Source organism: Oncorhynchus nerka, linkage group LG11 (genome assembly GCF_034236695.1).
Source record: "Oncorhynchus nerka isolate Pitt River linkage group LG11, Oner_Uvic_2.0, whole genome shotgun sequence".
In the NCBI taxonomy this organism is placed as follows: Eukaryota; Metazoa; Chordata; class Actinopteri; order Salmoniformes; family Salmonidae; genus Oncorhynchus; species Oncorhynchus nerka.
In genome coordinates, this window is record NC_088406.1 from 4,836,320 (window position 1) to 4,856,579 (window position 20,260).

Below are 20,260 nucleotides of genomic sequence, written 5' to 3' on the forward strand. Positions count from 1 at the left end.
TAGGCTAGGCTACCTGTCTCCTCTAACCACTAGACTACCTGCCCCTCTAACCACTAGGCTAGGCTACCTGTCTCCTCTAACCACTAGACTACCTGTCTCCTCTAACCACTAGGCTAGGCTACCTGTCTCCTCTAACCACTAGGCTAGGCTACCTGTCTCCTCTAACCACTAGGCTAGGCTACCTGTCTCCTCTAACCACTAGGCTAGGCTACCTGCCTCCTCTAACCACTAGGCTAGGCTACCTGTCTCCTCTAACCACTAGGCTAGGCTACCTGTCTCCTCTAACCACTAGGCTAGGCTACCTGCCTCCTCTAACCACTAGGCTAGGCTACCTGTCTCCTCTAACCACTAGGCTACCTGCCTCCTCTAACCACTAGGCTAGGCTACCTGTCTCCTCTAACCATTAGGCTACCTGCCTCCTCTAACGACTAGGCTAGGCTACCTGTCTCCTCTAACCACTAGGCTAGGCTACCTGTCTCCTCTAACCACTAGGCTACCTGCCTCCTCTAACCACTAGGCTACCTGCCTCCTCTAACCACTAGGCTAGGCTACCTGTCTCCTCTAACCATTAGGCTACCTGCCTCCTCTAACCACTAGGCTAGGCTACCTGTCTCCTCTAACCACTAGGCTAGGCTACCTGTCTCCTCTAACCACTAGGCTAGGCTACCTGCCTCCTCTAACCACTAGGCTAGGCTACCTGTCTCCTCTAACCACTAGGCTACCTGCCTCCTCTAACCACTAGGCTAGGCTACCTGTCTCCTCTAACCACTAGGCTAGGCTACCTGTCTCCTCTAACCACTAGGCTAGGCTACCTGTCTCCTCTAACCACTAGGCTAGGCTACCTGTCTCCTCTAACCACTAGGCTAGGCTACCTGCCTCCCACCAGGCTAACCACTAGACTACCTGCCTCCTCTAACCACTAGGCTAGGCTACCTGTCTCCTCTAACCACTAGACTACCTGTCTCCTCTAACCACTAGGCTAGGCTACCTGTCTCCTCTAACCACTAGACTACCTGCCCCTCTAACCACTAGGCTAGGCTACCTGTCTCCTCTAACCACTAGACTACCTGTCTCCTCTAACCACTAGGCTAGGCTACCTGTCTCCTCTAACCACTAGGCTAGGCTACCTGTCTCCTCTAACCACTAGGCTAGGCTACCTGCCTCCTCTAACCACTAGGCTAGGCTACCTGCCTCCTCTAACCACTAGACTACCTGTCTCCTCTAACCACTAGGCTAGGCTACCTGCCTCCTCTAACCACTAGGCTAGGCTACCTGTCTCCTCTAACCACTAGACTACCTGCCTCCTCTAACCACTAGGCTAGGCTACCTGCCTCCTCTAACCACTAGGCTACCTGCCTCCTCTAACCACTAGGCTACCTCCCTCCTCTAACCACGAGGCTACCTGCCTCCTCTAACCACTAGGCTACCTGCCTCCTCTAACCACTAGGCTACCTGCCTCCTCTAACCACTAGGCTACCTGCCTCCTCTAACCACTAGACTATCTGCCTCCTCTAACCACTAGGCTACCTGCCTCCTCTAACCACTAGGCTACCTGCCTCCTCTAACCACTAGACTACCTGCCTCCTCTAACCACTAGGCTACCTGCCTCCTCTAACCACTAGGCTACCTGCCTCTCTAACCACTAGGCTACCTGACTCTCTAACCACTAGGCTACCTGCCTCCTCTAACCACTAGGCTACCTGCCTCCTCTAAACACTAGGCTAGGCTACCTGTCTCCTCTAACCACTAGGCTAGGCTACCTGTCTCCTCTAACCACTAGGCTAGGCTACCTGCCTCCTCTAACCACTAGGCTAGGCTACCTGTCTCCTCTAACCACTAGGCTAGGCTACCTGTCTCCTCTAACCACTAGGCTAGGCTACCTGCCTCCTCTAACCACTAGGCTAGGCTACCTGTCTCCTCTAACCACTAGGCTAGGCTACCTGTCTCCTCTAACCACTAGGCTAGGCTACCTGCCTCCTCTAACCACTAGGCTAGGCTACCTGTCTCCTCTAACCACTAGGCTAGGCTACCTGTCTCCTCTAACCACTAGGCTAGGCTACCTGTCTCCTCTAACCACTAGGCTAGGCTACCTGTCTCCTCTAACCACTAGGCTAGGCTACCTGTCTCCTCTAACCACTAGGCTAGGCTACCTGCCTCCTCTAACCACTAGACTACCTGTCTCCTCTAACCACTAGGCTAGGCTACCTGTCTCCTCTAACCACTAGACTACCTGTCTCCTCTAACCACTAGGCTAGGCTACCTGCCTCCTCTAACCACTAGGCTAGGCTACCTGTCTCCTCTAACCACTAGGCTAGGCTACCTGTCTCCTCTAACCACTAGGCTAGGCTACCTGCCTCCTCTAACCACTAGGCTACTACCTGTCTCCTCTAACCACTAGGCTAGGCTACCTGTCTCCTCTAACCACTAGGCTAGGCTACCTGTCTCCTCTAACCACTAGGCTAGGCTACCTGTCTCCTCTAACCACTAGGCTAGGCTACCTGTCTCCTCTAACCACTAGGCTAGGCTACCTGTCTCCTCTAACCACTAGGCTAGGCTACCTGTCTCCTCTAACCACTAGGCTAGGCTACCTGCCTCCTCTAACCACTAGACTACCTGTCTCCTCTAACCACTAGGCTAGGCTACCTGTCTCCTCTAACCACTAGACTACCTGTCTCCTCTAACCACTAGGCTAGGCTACCTGTCTCCTCTAACCACTAGACTACCTGCCCCTCTAACCACTAGGCTAGGCTACCTGTCTCCTCTAACCACTAGACTACCTGTCTCCTCTAACCACTAGGCTAGGCTACCTGTCTCCTCTAACCACTAGGCTAGGCTACCTGTCTCCTCTAACCACTAGGCTAGGCTACCTGCCTCCTCTAACCACTAGGCTAGGCTACCTGCCTCCTCTAACCACTAGGATACCTGTCTCCTCTAACCACTAGGCTACCTGTCTCCTCTAACCACTAGGCTACCTGTCTCCTCTAACCACTAGGCTAGGCTACCTGTCTCCTCTAACCACTAGGCTAGGCTACCTGTCTCCTCTAACCACTAGGCTAGGCTACCTGTCTCCTCTAACCACTAGGCTAGGCTACCTGTCTCCTCTAACCACTAGGCTAGGCTACCTGCCTCCTCTAACCACTAGACTACCTGTCTCCTCTAACCACTAGGCTAGGCTACCTGTCTCCTCTAACCACTAGGCTAGGCTACCTGCCTCCTCTAACCACTAGGCTAGGCTACCTGTCTCCTCTAACCACTAGACTACCTGCCTCCTCTAACCACTAGGCTAGGCTACCTGCCTCCTCTAACCACTAGGCTAGGCTACCTGCCTCCTCTAACCACTAGGCTAAGCTACCTGCCTCCTCTAACCACTAGGATACCTGTCTCCTCTAACCACTAGACTACCTGTCTCCTCTAACCACTAGGCTAGGCTACCTGTCTCCTCTAACCACTAGACTACCTGTCTCCTCTAACCACTAGGCTAGGCTACCTGCCTCCTCTAACCACTAGGATACCTTACTCCTCTAACCACTAGGCTACCTGTCTCCTCTAACCACTAGGCTAGGCTACCTGTCTCCTCTAACCACTAGGCTAGGCTACCTGCCTCCTCTAACCACTAGGATACCTGTCTCCTCTAACCACTAGGCTAGGCTACCTGTCTCCTCTAACCACTAGGCTACCTGTCTCCTCTAACCACTATGCTAGGCTACCTGTCTCCTCTAACCACTAGGCTAGGCTACCTGTCTCCTCTAACCACTAGGCTAGGCTACCTGCCTCCTCTAACCACTAGACTACCTGTCTCCTCTAACCACTAGGCTAGGCTACCTGTCTCCTCTAACCACTAGGCTAGGCTACCTGCCTCCTCTAACCACTAGGCTAGGCTACCTGTCTCCTCTAACCACTAGACTACCTGCCTCCTCTAACCACTAGGCTAGGCTACCTGCCTCCTCTAACCACTAGGCTAGGCTACCTGCCTCCTCTAACCTCTAGGCTAAGCTACCTGCCTCCTCTAACCACTAGGATACCTGTCTCCTCTAACCACTAGACTACCTGTCTCCTCTAACCACTAGGCTAGGCTACCTGTCTCCTCTAACCACTAGACTACCTGTCTCCTCTAACCACTAGGCTAGGCTACCTGCCTCCTCTAACCACTAGGATACCTTACTCCTCTAACCACTAGGCTACCTGTCTCCTCTAACCACTAGGCTAGGCTACCTGTCTCTTCTAACCACTAGGCTAGGCTACCTGTCTCCTCTAACCACTAGACTACCTGCCTCCTCTAACCACTAGGATACCTGTCTCCTCTAACCACTAGGCTAGGCTACCTGTCTCCTCTAACCACTAGGCTACCTGTCTCCTCTAACCACTAGGCTAGGCTACCTGTCTCCTCTAACCACTAGGCTACCTGTCTCCTCTAACCACTAGACTACCTGCCTCCTCTAACCACTAGGCTACCTGCCTCTCTAACCACTAGGCTACCTGCCTCCTCTAACCACTAGGCTACCTGCCTCCTCTAACCACTAGGCTAGGCTACCTGTCTCCTCTAACCACTAGGCTACCTGCTTCCTCTAACCACTAGGCTAGGCTACCTGTCTCCTCTAACCACTAGGCTACCTGCCTCCTCTAACCACTAGGCTAGGCTACCTGTCTCCTCTAACCACTAGGCTAGGCTACCTGTCTCCTCTAACCACTAGACTACCTGTCTCCTCTAACCACTAGGCTAGGCTACCTGTCTCCTCTAACCACTAGACTACCTGCCCCTCTAACCACTAGGCTAGGCTACCTGTCTCCTCTAACCACTAGACTACCTGTCTCCTCTAACCACTAGGCTAGGCTACCTGTCTCCTCTAACCACTAGGCTAGGCTACCTGTCTCCTCTAACCACTAGGCTAGGCTACCTGCCTCCTCTAACCACTAGGCTAGGCTACCTGCCTCCTCTAACCACTAGACTACCTGTCTCCTCTAACCACTAGGCTAGGCTACCTGCCTCCTCTAACCACTAGGCTAGGCTACCTGTCTCCTCTAACCACTAGACTACCTGCCTCCTCTAACCACTAGGCTAGGCTACCTGCCTCCTCTAACCACTAGGCTACCTGCCTCCTCTAACCACTAGGCTACCTCCCTCCTCTAACCACGAGGCTACCTGCCTCCTCTAACCACTAGGCTACCTGCCTCCTCTAACCACTAGGCTACCTGCCTCCTCTAACCACTAGGCTACCTGCCTCCTCTAACCACTAGGCTACCTGCCTCCTCTAACCACTAGGCTACCTGCCTCCTCTAACCACTAGACTACCTGCCTCCTCTAACCACTAGGCTACCTGCCTCCTCTAACCACTAGGCTACCTGCCTCCTCTAACCACTAGGCTACCTGCCTCTCTAACCACTAGGCTACCTGCCTCCTCTAACCACTAGGCTAGGCTACCTGTCTCCTCTAACCACTAGGCTAGGCTACCTGTCTCCTCTAACCACTAGGCTAGGCTACCTGCCTCCTCTAACCACTAGACTACCTGTCTCCTCTAACCACTAGGCTAGGCTACCTGTCTCCTCTAACCACTAGGCTAGGCTACCTGCCTCCTCTAACCACTAGGCTAGGCTACCTGTCTCCTCTAACCACTAGGCTAGGCTACCTGTCTCCTCTAACCACTAGGCTAGGCTACCTGTCTCCTCTAACCACTAGGCTACCTGCCTCCTCTAACCACTAGGCTAGGCTACCTGTCTCCTCTAACCACTAGGCTAGGCTACCTGTCTCCTCTAACCACTAGGCTAGGCTACCTGTCTCCTCTAACCACTAGGCTAGGCTACCTGCCTCCTCTAACCACTAGACTACCTGTCTCCTCTAACCACTAGGCTAGGCTACCTGTCTCCTCTAACCACTAGACTACCTGTCTCCTCTAACCACTAGGCTAGGCTACCTGTCTCCTCTAACCACTAGGCTAGGCTACCTGTCTCCTCTAACCACTAGGCTAGGCTACCTGTCTCCTCTAACCACTAGACTACCTGCCTCCTCTAACCACTAGGATACCTGTCTCCTCTAACCACTAGGCTAGGCTACCTGTCTCCTCTAACCACTAGGCTACCTGTCTCCTCTAACCACTAGGCTAGGCTACCTGTCTCCTCTAACCACTAGGCTACCTGTCTCCTCTAATCACTAGACTACCTGCCTCCTCTAACCACTAGGCTAGGCTACCTGCCTCCTCTAACCACTAGGCTAGGCTACCTGTCTCCTCTAACCACTAGACTACCTGTCTCCTCTAACCACTAGGCTAGGCTACCTGCCGCCCCAAATCTAATAACCTGCATGTACACACCATGTTTCCCCGTGGCAATTTCAGACTATAGGCATAAACTCTTCTAACCGGCTGGTGCATTATGAGCACAAACAAAACACTTTATTGGCTTTGTTACTGACTGAAGAGAACTGTGGTGAGTGCCTGTCTGTCACTGACTGAAGAGAACTGTGGTGAGTCCCTGTCTGTCACTGACTGAAGAGAACTGTGGTGAGTCCCTGTCTGTCACTGACTGAAGAGAACTGTGGTCCCTGTCTGTTACTGACTGAAGAGAACTGTGGTGAGTCCCTGTCTGTCACTGACTGAAGAGAACTGTGGTCCCTGTCTGTTACTGACTGAAGAGAACTGTGGTGAGTCCCTGTCTGTCACTGACTGAAGAGAACTGTGGTCCCTGTCTGTTACTGACTGAAGAGAACTGTGGTGAGTCCCTGTCTGTCACTGACTGAAGAGAACTGTGGTCCCTGTCTGTTACTGACTGAAGAGAACTGTGGTCCCTGTCTGTCACTGACTGAAGAGAACTGTGGTGAGTCCCTGTCTGTTACTGACTGAAGAGAACTGTGGTGAGTCCCTGTCTGTTACTGACTGAAGAGAACTGTGGTCCCTGTCTGTTACTGACTGAAGAGAACTGTGGTGAGTCCCTGTCTGTCACTGACTGAAGAGAACTGTGGTCCCTGTCTGTCACTGACTGAAGAGAACTGTGGTGAGTCCCTGTCTGTTACTGACTGAAGAGAACTGTGGTGAGTCCCTGTCTGTCACTGACTGAAGAGAAGTGTGGTGAGTCCCTGTCTGTCACTGACTGAAGAGAACTGTGGTCGCTGTCTGTCACTGACTGAAGAGAACTGTGGTCGCTGTCTGTCACTGACTGAAGAGAACTGTGGTGAGTCCCTGTCTGTTACTGACTGAAGAGAACTGTGGTCCCTGTCTGTTACTGACTGAAGAGAACTGTGGTGAGTCCCTGTCTGTTACTGACTGAAGAGAACTGTGGTCCCTGTCTGTTACTGACTGAAGAGAACTGTGGTGAGTCCCTGTCTGTCACTGACTGAAGAGAACTGGGGCTGAGTGCCTGTCTGTTACTGACTGAAGAGAACTGGGGCTGAGTGCCTGTCTGTTACTGACTGAAGAGAACTGTGGTGAGTCCCTGTCTGTCACTGACTGAAGAGAACTGGGGCTGAGTGCCTGTCTGTCACTGACTGAAGAGAACTGGGGCTGAGTGCCTGTCTGTCACTGACTGAAGAGAACTGGGGCTGAGTGCCTGTCTGTCACTGACTGAAGAGAACTGGGGCTGAGTGCCTGTCTGTCACTGACTGAAGAGAACTGTGGTCCCTGTCTGTTACTGACTGAAGAGAACTGTGGTGAGTCCCTGTCTGTCACTGACTGAAGAGAACTGTGGTCCCTGAGTCCTGAAGAGAACTGTCTGTCTACTGACTGAAGAGAACTGTGGTGAGTCCCTGTCTGTTACTGACTGAAGAGAACTGTGGTGAGTCCCTGTCTGTCACTGACTGAAGAGAACTGTGGTCCCTGTCTGTTACTGACTGAAGAGAACTGTGGTCCCTGTCTGTCACTGACTGAAGAGAACTGGGGCTGAGTGCCTGTCTGTCACTGACTGAAGAGAACTGGGGCTGAGTCCCTGTCTGTCACTGACTGAAGAGAACTGGGGCTGAGTGCCTGTTTGTCACTGACTGAAGAGAACTGGGGTCCCTGTCTGTTACTGACTGAAGAGAACTGTGGTGAGTCCCTGTCTGTCACTGACTGAAGAGAACTGGGGCTGAGTGCCTGTCTGTCACTGACTGAAGAGAACTGGGGCTGAGTGCCTGTCTGTCACTGACTGAAGAGAACTGGGGCTGAGTGCCTGTCTGTCACTGACTGAAGAGAACTGGGGCTGAGTCCCTGTCTGTCACTGACTGAAGAGAACTGGGGCTGAGTGCCTGTCTGTCACTGACTGAAGAGAACTGGGGCTGAGTCCCTGTCTGTCACTGACTGAAGAGAACTGTGGTCCCTGTCTGTCACTGACTGAAGAGAACTGTGGCTGAGTCCCTGTCTGCCACTGACTGAAGAGAACTGTGGTCCCTGTCTGTCACTGACTGAAGAGAACTGTGGCTGAGTCCCTGTCTGTCACTGACTGAAGAGAACTGTGGTCCCTGTCTGTCACTGACTGAAGAGAACTGTGGTGAGTCCCTGTCTGTTACTGACTGAAGAGAACTGTGGTCCCTGTCTGTCACTGACTGAAGAGAACTGTGGTCGCTGTCTGTCACTGACTGAAGAGAACTGGGGCTGAGTGCCTGTCTGTCACTGACTGAAGAGAACTGGGGCTGAGTGCCTGTTTGTCACTGACTGAAGAGAACTGTGGTCGCTGTCTGTCACTGACTGAAGAGAACTGGGGCTGAGTGCCTGTTTGTCTGACATCCGAATTTGCTACAACATTATGCCGCGTAGCCTAGGCGAACACTTTGGCGAAAAAATATATGAATATTGGCAGCTATTAACAACCTTATCCGGGGTGCTTAAGCGAAATGTCAGTATAGAGACAAAGTGGAGTAAGTTTTGCCTAATGTTAGCTAGCTATTTAACATTGAAACTGGTTGGTTAGCTACCAGCAGATTCATGAAGCGTAGTAACATTATGAGTTGGGATTATGTTTAATTGTTTGCTAGCTAGCTACATGTCTAAACAAAAGACTCCACTCTGCCAAGTGACCATTTCACTGTACTAAAATCTAAAATTATCCGGTAGAATATATATATGTATATATAATAACAAAAACAAATTAGCTTAAGTGAAGACATTGTCAGCTATATGATATGGTCATTATTTGAACTGGCTAGCCAGCTAACTTAACATTAGCTAGCTAACTTAACATTAGCCAGCTAACTTAACATTAGCCAGCTAACTTAACATTAGCTAGCTAACTTAACATTAGCTAGCCAGCTAACTTAACATTAGCTAGCCAGCTAACTAGCCAGCTAACTTAACATTAGCTAGCTAACAACATTAGCTAGCCAGCCAGCTAACTTAACATTAGCCAGCTAACATTAACATTAGCTAGCTAACTTAACATTAGCTAGCCAGCTAACTTAACATTAGCTAGCCAGCTAACTTAACATTAGCCAGCTAACTTAACATTAGCTAGCCAGCTAACTTAACATTAGCTAGCTAACTTAACATTAGCCAGCTAACTTAACATTAGCTAGCCAGCTAACTAGCTAGCTAACTAACTTAACAACAACATTAGCTAGCCAGCTAACTTAATTAACATTAGCCAGCTAACTTAACATTAGCTAGCCAGCTAACTTAACATTAGCTAGCTAACTTAACATTAGCCAGCTAACTTAACATTAGCTAGCCAGCTAACTAGCCAGCTAACTTAACATTAGCTAGCTAACTTAACATTAGCTAGCCAGCTAACTTAACATTAGCTAGCTAACTTAACATTAGCTAGCCAGCTAACTTAACATTAGCTAGCTAACTTAACATTAGCCAGCTAACTTAACATTAGCTAGCCATTAGCTAGCTAAGCTTAACATTAGCTAGCTAACTTAACATTAGCTAGCCAGCTAACAGCTAACTAACATTAGCTAGCTAACTTAACATTAGCTAGCCAGCTAACTTAACATTAGCTAGCCAGCTAACTTAACATTAGCTAGCCAGCTAACTTAACATTAGCTAGCCAGCTAACTTAACATTAGCTAGCTAACTTAACATTAGCTAGCCAGCTAACTTAACATTAGCTAGCTAACTTAACATTAGCTAGCTAACTTAACATTAGCTAGCCAGCTAACTTAACATTAGCTAGCTAACTTAACATTAGCTAGCCAGCTAACTTAACATTAGCTAGCCAGCTAACTTAACATTAGCTAGCCAGCTAACTTAACATTAGCTAGCCAGCTAACTTAACATTAGCTAGCTAACAAGCTAGAAATGATCCATAATTTTTTTTTAAAGTTGCTTTTAGTTGCCTGGTTTGCTAGATTGACCGTAAATGAATAATTAATAATCATGAATAAATAAATAACATTTACTGAATTCATTTTAAAACTGATGGGTTTATTTATACACCAGTTATGCTACTTTGGACCACCAGGCTGCTGATGTCATGCAGCCTATCGGTTTTTATGTTTATACTTTTCATAAAGACAATGACGAGTTTGATGTCTAATGACAGAATATTCTGTGACAACTGTCTACAGATATAGTATAAACCATCCTTTAATCTTGAAATCTCTGATTTTAGTACCCAGCATACTCACTCTGTTTAGCACATGCCTCGCATGTGAGGAGAAAGAGATGGGCGGGGCTCAGGCTTAAGAGGGTGTGAACGATGCTGAATGCGTGTAGACAAAGAAGAGCTCTCCAGTAGGTGTACTTTACCAAAACATTCAAAGGCCTTTTTCTCCAAAGTGGGGTTACAGGTTTATCAACTTTCAAAGCAGAATTACTTTCCCATTGTTCCTCAAATGTAGTGTGTGATATACAAAGGGTGGGTCTAATTCTGAAAGCTGATTGGTTAAAACCGCATTCCAGCTGGTGTCTATTCCACAAGTTACCACCGGCTAAATCTATGATGTTATGTACTCTGTTCCATTTGACTGCTGTAATCCACTGTTTCGTCAGCCCAGCCAGGCAATTTATAAACTTGATCTCCACTATAAAAAGCATCTAGACATTATCTCACATTTCTTTTAGACTTACATTTAGTTTTCAACAGCAGAGATTTGTTTAAACCTTGCTGTCTGTCTCTCTGACATTTACAACATTGTTTCAATATTCAAATTCGATCTCCAGCTGTCCCATAGTAATGAACGTGTTGGTTGTCGGGACGAGACAGGCAGGCAGTGTTACTCAGCCAGTCAAAATCATGAATCAGCATCATTTTTATGGATAAACTGGAAAAAGGTCCAAACGAAACACAAATCAGCTAGTTTGCAGTGGATGTATCCAAATAAATGTCACTAGAAAACATCTTAAACAAATGCTAATACTGCTACTTTGTTATTCTGTTCGACGTGACTGTAAATTAGCCGTAGTTGGCTAGCTAGCGAACAAGGGATAAGAATGTTGCCAGCCAGTATGGCAATGGAACATTTAAAACAAACGACTGGGTCGCGTCCATCTATCGGCTTCTCGGGCATTATCACTTTTAAATATACAGTTAGTCTAGCACTGAATCAATTATAGTCCTGTCCAACGGCCGCGGGAGGACTGAACAGTGAAGCTGGAGTTTTACACAAGTTTCCGCGGGTGGAGCGGCAACTCAAGGACCACTCCTGCATTTCCAATACCAGCTAACCCGTTTGAATAATTAGTCCTCTAAATATATGAATATTAGATAAATGATGATTGACTATATAGGCAGGCTATATATAACATGTATTGGTTGTTAGCCTAGCATCATATCTCCTTTCACTATCGGCTATATATAACATGTATTAGTTGTTAGCCTAGCATCATATCTCCTTTCACTATCGGCTATATATAACATGTATTGGTTGTTAGCCTAGCATCATATCTCCTTTCACTATCGGCTATATATAACATGTATTGGTTGTTAGCCTAGCATCATATCTCCTTTCACTATCGGCTATATATAACATGTATTGGTTGTTAGCCTAGCATCATATCTCCTTTCACTATCGGCTATATATAACATGTATTGGTTGTTAGCCTAGCATCATATCTCCTTTCACTATCGGCTATATATAACATGTATTGGTTGTTAGCCTAGCATCATATCTCCTTTCACTATCGGCTATATATAACATGTATTGGTTGTTAGCCTAGCATCATATCTCCTTTCACTATCGGCTATATATAACATGTATTGGTTGTTAGCCTAGCATCATATCTCCTTTCACTATCGGCTATATATAACATGTATTGGTTGTTAGCCTAGCATCATATCTCCTTTCACTATCGGCTATATATAACATGTATTGGTTGTTAGCCTAGCATCATATCTCCTTTCACTATCGGCTATATATAGCATGTATTGGTTGTTAGCCTAGCATCATATCTCCTTTCACTATCGGCTATATATAACATGTATTGGTTGTTAGCCTAGCATCATATCTCCTTTCACTATCGGCTATATATAACATGTATTGGTTGTTAGCCTAGCATCATATCTCCTTTCACTATCGGCTATATATAACATGTATTGGTTGTTAGCCTAGCATCATATCTCCTTTCACTATCGGCTATATATAACATGTATTGGTTGTTAGCCTAGCATCATATCTCCTTTCACTATCGGCTATATATAACATGTATTGGTTGTTAGCCTAGCATCATATCTCCTTTCACTATCGGCTATATATAACATGTATTGGTTGTTAGCCTAGCATCATATCTCCTTTCACTATCGGCTATATATAACATGTATTGGTTGTTAGCCTAGCATCATATCTCCTTTCACTATCGATCTATCGGTCAAAGGATGGGAGGAACGACGGATACATCGGTTATCCCAAAACAGGGGCATTGTCTCCATTCTAGGCTATTTGTCTCTAACTGAGACTACCACTGGTTCACGTTATAGAGTCTAGTGGCTAGACCTGTTTGCTGTTAGTCATTTTAAGTTCCATTATTAGAACCTATCTTAGACAGGGCTTGAGCCAAACCCCTGTCTCCATTCTAGGCTATTTGTCTCTAACTGAGACTACCACTGGTTCACGTTATAGAGTCTAGTGGCTAGACCTGTTTGCTGTTAGTCATTTTAAGTTCCATTATTAGAACCTATCTTAGACAGGGCTTGAGCCAAACCCCTGTCTCCATTCTAGGCTATTTGTCTCTAACTGAGACTACCACTGGTTCACGTTATAGAGTCTAGTGGCTAGACCTGTTTGCTGTTAGTCATTTTAAGTTCCATTATTAGAACCTATCTTAGACAGGGCTTGAGCCAAACCCCTGTCTCCATTCTAGGCTATTTGTCTCTAACTGAGACTACCACTGGTTCACGTTATAGAGTCTAGTGGCTAGACCTGTTTGCTGTTAGTCATTTTAAGTTCCATTATTAGAACCTATCTTAGACAGGGCTTGAGCCAAACCCCTGTCTCCATTCTAGGCTATTTGTCTCTAACTGAGACTACCACTGGTTCACGTTATAGAGTCTAGACCGGATAATAGACTAGTCTAAACAGGCTGGACCTGTTTGCTGTTAGTCATTTTAAGTTCCATTAAGTCGTCCGTCCGTCCCCCCCGTCCCCCCCACTCCGTGTCTATGCAAGGTCCATGACCAGGGGCAGCCCTCGCAATCCTTCTCCACGCCAATCCGTGACCTACATTCACAAGATAATTAGTCTCCCCAGGGGACAGTGTTGACACTGATACTAGGGACTGGTACTGTTCCCTTATTTTGGCCCCATAGTGTGGCCCCTGGGGTGGCTAGTAGGTGGATGATAATACACACTCAGTAACGCCACTGCAGTCCCTCTTTGTTCTGTCTCTCTCTTTTTTGTTCTCTCTCTAGTTCTCTCTCTCTAGTTTTCTCTCTCTCTCTCTAGTTCTCTCTCTCTCTCTCTAGTTCTCTCTCTCTCTAGTTCTCTCTCTCTCTAGTTCTCTCTCTCTCTCTAGTTCTCTCTCTCAAGTTATCTCTCTAGTTCTCTCTCTAGTTCTCTCTCTCGCTCATTCATGTCCTATCCCTAGTTCTATCTCTCCCTAGTTCTATCTCTCCCTAGTTCTATCTATCCCTAGTTCTATCTCTCCCTAGTTCTATCTCTCCCTAGTTCTATCTCTCCTTAGTTCTATCTCTCTCTAGTTCTCTCTCTCTCTAGTTCTCTCTCTAGCTCTCTCTAGGTCTCTCTAGGTATCTCTCTCTAGTTCTCTCTCTCTAGTTCTCTCTCTCTAGTTCTCTCTCTCTAGTTCTCTCGTTCATGTTCTCGTTCTCTCTCTAGTTCTCTCTCTCCCCTCAATCCGTGACCTACATTCACAAGATAATAAGCATAGACCTATGAGTCTACTTCATTGGAGGTGTAGCATACACTACCGGTCAAAGGTTTTAGAACACCTACTCATTCAAGGGTTTCTCTTTATTTTTGCTATTTTATACGTTGTAGAATAATAATGAAGACATCAAAACTATGAAATAACACATATGGAATCGTGTAGTAACCAAAAAAGTGTACTAACCAAAAATAGCCACCCTTTGCATTGATGACAGCTTTGCACACTCTTAGCATTCTCTCAACCAGCTTCACCTGGAATGCTTTTCCAACAGTCTTGAAGGACTTCCGACATATGTAGACCACTTGCTGGCTGCTTTTCCTTCACTCTGCGGTCCGACTCATCCCAAACCATCTCAATTGGGTTGAGGTCACCTGATGCAGCACCCCATCACTCTCCTTCTTGGTCAAATAGCCCTTACACAGCCTGGAGGTGTGGTGTGTCACTGTCCTGTTGAAAAACAGGACCACTAAAACATATAGCCTCAAAATAATGAAGACGCTATGAAGAAAATGACCATTTAAATGATATAGTACGTAGTTTTCAACTCAATTATATCAGAGACGTGAAATATACAACTCCAGGAGAAGTGTGAAGTATATAAGCCCAAACCAGATGGGATGGCGTATCGCTGCAGAATGCTGTTGTAGCCATGCTGGTTAGGTGTGCCTTGAATTCTAAATAAATCAAAGACAGTGTCACCAGCAAAGCACCCCCACACCATAACACCTCCCCCTCCATGCTTCACGGTGGGAACCACACATGCAGAGATCATCTGTTCAACCACACGGTTGGAAACAAAAATCTCTAATTTGGACTCCAAACCGAAGGACAAATTTCCACCGCTCTACTTGTATTTCTTAGCCCAAGCACCTCCTATTGGTGTCCTTCAGTAGTGGTTTCTTTGCAGCAATTCGACCATGAAGGCTTGATTCACACAGTCTCCTCTGAACTGTTGATGTTGAGATGTGTCGGTTACTTGAACTCCGTGAAGCATTTATTTGAGTTGAAATGTCTGATGCTGGTAACTCAAACGAAATGATCCTCTGCAGCAGAGGTAACTCTGGGTCTTCCTTTCCTGTGGAGGTCCTCATGAGACCCAGTTTCGTCATAGCGCTTGATGGTTTTTGCGACTGCACTTGAAGAAACTTTCAAAGTTCTTGAAATGTTCCGTATTGACTGACCTTCATGTCTTAAAGTAATGATGGACTGTCGTTTCTCTTTGCTTATTTCAGCAATTCTTGCCGTAATATGGACTTGGTATTTTACCAAATAGGGATATCTTCTGTATAACCCACACTTTGTCAGAACACAACTGATTGGCTCAAACACATGAAGGAGGAAAGAAATTCCACACATTAACTAAAGCGTTAGTTCTAGTAGCGATGTTGACCATGACGTGACAACAATGTAGGCTGTGTGTAGCGGTTATGATATGAAGGTTTTGCTTAGAATGTTTTTTTGTTTTTTTTGCCTGGTCACAGACAGCTAAATGTGTTGTGCACTGAAGTCCACAAGTGAAGGGAAAAGGTGAGAGGAGGGAGAGAGCGAAGTAGATAGATGCGTGAAGGGAAAAGGTGAGAGGGAGGGAGAGAGGGAGGGAGAGAGCGAAGTAGATAGATGCGTGAAGGAATGATATATACAACGAGCTGTTTTGTGTGTGGCTGCTATGAAAGTGAACTGTGCTTGCATTTGATCGGGGGGTGATTGTGTCTATTCTATGGGAAAAACTAGTCTAAAAACGGAAGCAAACGGGGATGATACCTAGTTGAATGTATTCAACTGAAATGTGTCTTTCACATACCTCATCTGACTCTGTGTGGTTCCTCATTCTGAAAAGAATCTGTGGCGTAACCCTCTTTCAGGTCCTACTTTTAGTAATATGGTTATTATGTGCTAAGAGAGCAAGGATTTCCTTGCTACTAAATCCAATTCTAAAGTATAGTTTCACCAGGTCATCTAACTCAGGCATTTCAACAGTGGCGTGCAACAGGGAACCAGGGAGATATGTTGAAATAGGCTGTAACTGTGACTTGATTTAAAACATTTTAACACTTTATTCTCAAAATTGTAAAAATTAAATAATAAACCAAGTACCACCATGTTAGCCTTTTCCCCCTCTTCATTAGGCCCTAATCCTCTTCTAATTGGGGCAGCAGGGCAGCCTAGTGGTTAGAGTGTAGAGGTGGCTGGTAGCCTAGTGGTTAGAGTGTAGAGGCGGCAGGGTAGTTGGATGTCATAAGGTGAACGCACCAATTTGTAAGTCGCTCTGGATAAGAGCGTCTGCTAAATGACTTAAATGTAAATGTAAATGTCTAGTGGTTAGAGTGTAGAGGTGGTAGGGTAGCCTAGTGGTTAGAGTGTAGAGGCGGCAGGGTAGCCTAGTGGTTAGAGTGTAGAGGCGGCAGGGTAGCCTAGTGGTTAGAGCCTAGTGGTAAGAGTGTAGAGGCGGCAGGGTAGCCTAGTGGTTAGAGTGTAGAGGCGGCAGGGCAGCCTAGTGGTTAGAGTGTAGAGGCGGCAGGGTAGCCTAGTGGTTAGAGTGTAGAGGCGGCAGGGCAGCCTAGTGGTTAGAGTGTAGAGGCGGCAGGGTAGCCTAGTGGTTAGAGTGTAGAGGCGGCAGGGTAGCCTAGTGGTTAGAGCCTAGTGGTAAGAGTGTAGAGGCGGCAGGGTAGCCTAGTGGTTAGAGTGTAGAGGCGGCAGGGCAGCCTAGTGGTTAGAGTGTAGAGGCGGCAGGGCAGCCTAGTGGTTAGAGTGTAGAGGCGGCAGGGTAGCCTAGTGGTTAGAGCGTTGGACTAGGAAGGTTGCAAGTTCAAACCCCGAGCTGACAAGGTACAAATCTGTCGTTCTGCCCCTGAACAAGGCAGGTAACCCACTGTTCCTAGACCAGTTAACCCACTGTTCCTTGACCAGTTAACCCACTGTTCCTAGACCAGTTAACCCACTGTTCCTAGACCGTCATTGAAAATAAGAATTTGTTCTTTAACTGACTTGCCTAGTTAAATAAAGGTTAAAAATTAAAATGTAAAATAAAAAATTCACAGCCAGATGATATGTTGTAGTAACTCACTTGTTATTAAACAAACATGCTTTCCTGATGCGTTGAAGGTCATAAATAGATTTACAGTGAGATTTCGAAACATTCCTGAAAGTCATAAATGCGAGGTACCTTCTCTTGCAGTTGGCTGGACAGGGCCTTACTCTGATTGGACGCTGGGGATAGCAGATCTGGTATGAATATCTGATTGGTCAGTCTGAAGCTTCCGTTGAAACATCGCGGCAGCTCAAACAACGCTGGATCGTACTTCTCGTCTATGTCATCATGGATTCCTGTTCAACCAGAGAGAAGAAGAGCCAGACAGTGTCATGAATCACTGTTCAACCAGAGAGAAGAAGAGCCAGCCAGACAGTGGTATGAATCACTGTTCAACCAGAGAGAAGAAGAGCCAGACAGTGTTATGGACCCTGTTCAACCAGAGAGAAGAAGAGCCAGACAGTGTTATGAATCACTGTTCAACCAGAGAGAAGAAGAGCCAGACAGTGTTATGAATCACTGTTCAACCAGAGAGAAGAAGAGCCAGACAGTGTTATGGACCCTGTTCAACCAGAGAGAAGAAGAGCCAGACAGTGGTATGAATCACTGTTCAACCAGAGAGAAGAAGAGCCAGACAGTGTTATGGATCCCTGTTCAACCAGAGAGAAGAAGAGCCAGACACTGTCATGAATCACTGTTCAACCAGAGAGAAGAAGAGCCAGACACTGTCATGAATCACTGTTCAACCAGAGAGAAGAAGAGCCAGACAGTGTCATGAATCACTGTTCAACCAGACAGATAACACACAATCTACAACTGCTATTTTTAGTCACATGCATTATATATGAAGCAAGTTTAAGGCACATGTCCATACAGTGACCTAATCTATTTTATTGTCTCCGATTCTATTTTTGTCTATTCCACTCTGCTCTATTCCATTCTGCTCTATTCCACTCTATTCCATTCTATTCAACTCTGCTATATTCCACTCTATTGCATTCTATTCCACTCTGCTCTATTCCACTCTGCTCTATTCCACTCTATTCCATTCTGCTCTATTCCACTCTGCTCTATTCCACTCTATTCCATTCCGCTCTATTCCACTCTGCTCTATTCCACTCTGCTCTATTCCACTCTGCTCAATTCCACTCTGCTCTATTCCACTCTGCTCTATTCCACTCTGCTCTATTCCACTCTATTCCACTCTGCTCTATTCCACTCTGCTCTATTCTACTCTGCTCTATTCTACTCTGCTCTATTCCACTCTATTCCATTCTGCTCTATTCCACTCTGCTCTATTCTACTCTGCTCTATTCCGCTCTATTCCATTCTGCTCTATTCCACTCTATTCCACTCTGCTCTATTCCACTCTATTCCATTCTGCTCTATTCCTCTCTGCTCTATTCCTCTCTGCTCTATTCCACTCTGCTCTATTCCACTCTATTCCATTCTGCTCTATTCCACTCTGCTCTATTCCACTCTATTCCATTCTGCTCTATTCCATTCTATAGTGGTAAAGACACGGATGAACTATGGTAAGGACAACCAGAGCATTAACAATAGAAGCGGAAACAGAAACGCCGTACCTAAACACACAGCGAAGGAGACTCCAATCACCAGCAGGATGAGGAAGATGAGGAAGATGAGGATCATCCACCGTCTTCTGTGCACCATGCAGGTCTACAAACAACACAATACACTTTACACTACACACAGCACACCATTTTACATTTTGGTCATTTAGCAGACCCTCTTATCCAGAACAATTTAGTCGACAAACAGAACAACACGACTCAATCTACAGACAAACAGATAGCAACACACAACAGTCAACAACACAATTCTGTCCATTGGAATGCAATTCAATTCAACTGATTGCAATGGAGAGTACAGGACTTACAGGCCTACTGTAAAATTGATTTGAATGAATGAGTGGTTTGTTTATCGTAGCCCCATGATGAATTTGCATGTAAAGTCTGAAGTCAAATACCAAAACTGCTGTCACAGAGCCAGACCTTTCTGCAGGCGTTGTGAGATCTGGTAACGGTGCTACCCAACTATTACCTGACACCTAACTCACCTGTTACCTAACTATTACCTGATACCTAACTCACCTGTTACCCAACTATTACCTGTTACCTAACTGTTACCTTCTACCTAAATGTTACCTGTTACCTAAATGTTAACTGTTACCTAACTGTTACCTGTTACCTAACTGTTACCTGTTACCTAACTGTTACCTAACTGTTACCTGTTACCTAACTGTTACCTGTTACCTAACTGTTACCTGTTACCTAACTGTTACCTGTTACCTAAATGTCACCTGTTACCTAACTGTTACCTTCTACCTAAATGTTATCTGTTACCTAACTGTTACCTGCTACCTAAATGTTACCTGTTACCTAACTGTTACCTAATTGTTACCTGTTACCTAACTGTTACCTAACTGTTACCTGTTACCTAACTGTTATCTGTTACCTAACTGTTACCTCTTACCTAAATGTTATCTGTTACCTAACTGTTACCTAAATGTTACATGTTACCTAACTGTTACCTTCTACCTAACTGTTACCTGTTACCTAACTGTTACCTAACTTTTACCTGTTACCTGTTACCTAACTGTTACCTGTTACCTAACTGTTACCTGTTACCTAACTGTTACCTGTTACCTAACTGTTACCTGTTACCTAACTGTTACCTGCTACCTAACTGTTACCTGTTATCTAACTGTCACATTTGACCTAACTGTTATCTAACTGTCACATTTTACCTAACTACTAGCTGTTACCTTAACTGTTATCTAATACCTGACTGTTTCCTGATAGCTAACTGTTGCCTATTAGTTAACTGTTGCCTAACTGTTACCTGATATCTAACTGTTACCTGTTACCTAACTGTTACCTGTTACCTTACTACTGTCTCACTGTTACCTGTTACCTAACTGTTACCTAAATGTTACATGTTACTGTTACCTAAATGTTACCTGGTACCTAACTACTGTCTCACTGTT

The 20,260-nt window shown here is 46.1% G+C and overlaps 1 protein-coding gene across 1 annotated transcript in view; it reads right to left on the minus strand.

The window, feature by feature from the left end:
• Positions 1-20,260, minus strand: part of LOC115127306 (TPA-induced transmembrane protein) — a 259,290-nt gene that overhangs the window by 21,044 nt on the left and 217,986 nt on the right. Inside the window, 2 exon segments of the mRNA XM_065024163.1 lie at positions 17,386-17,546; positions 18,837-18,930. Of these exon segments, the coding sequence (XP_064880235.1) occupies positions 17,386-17,546; positions 18,837-18,930 (255 nt within the window).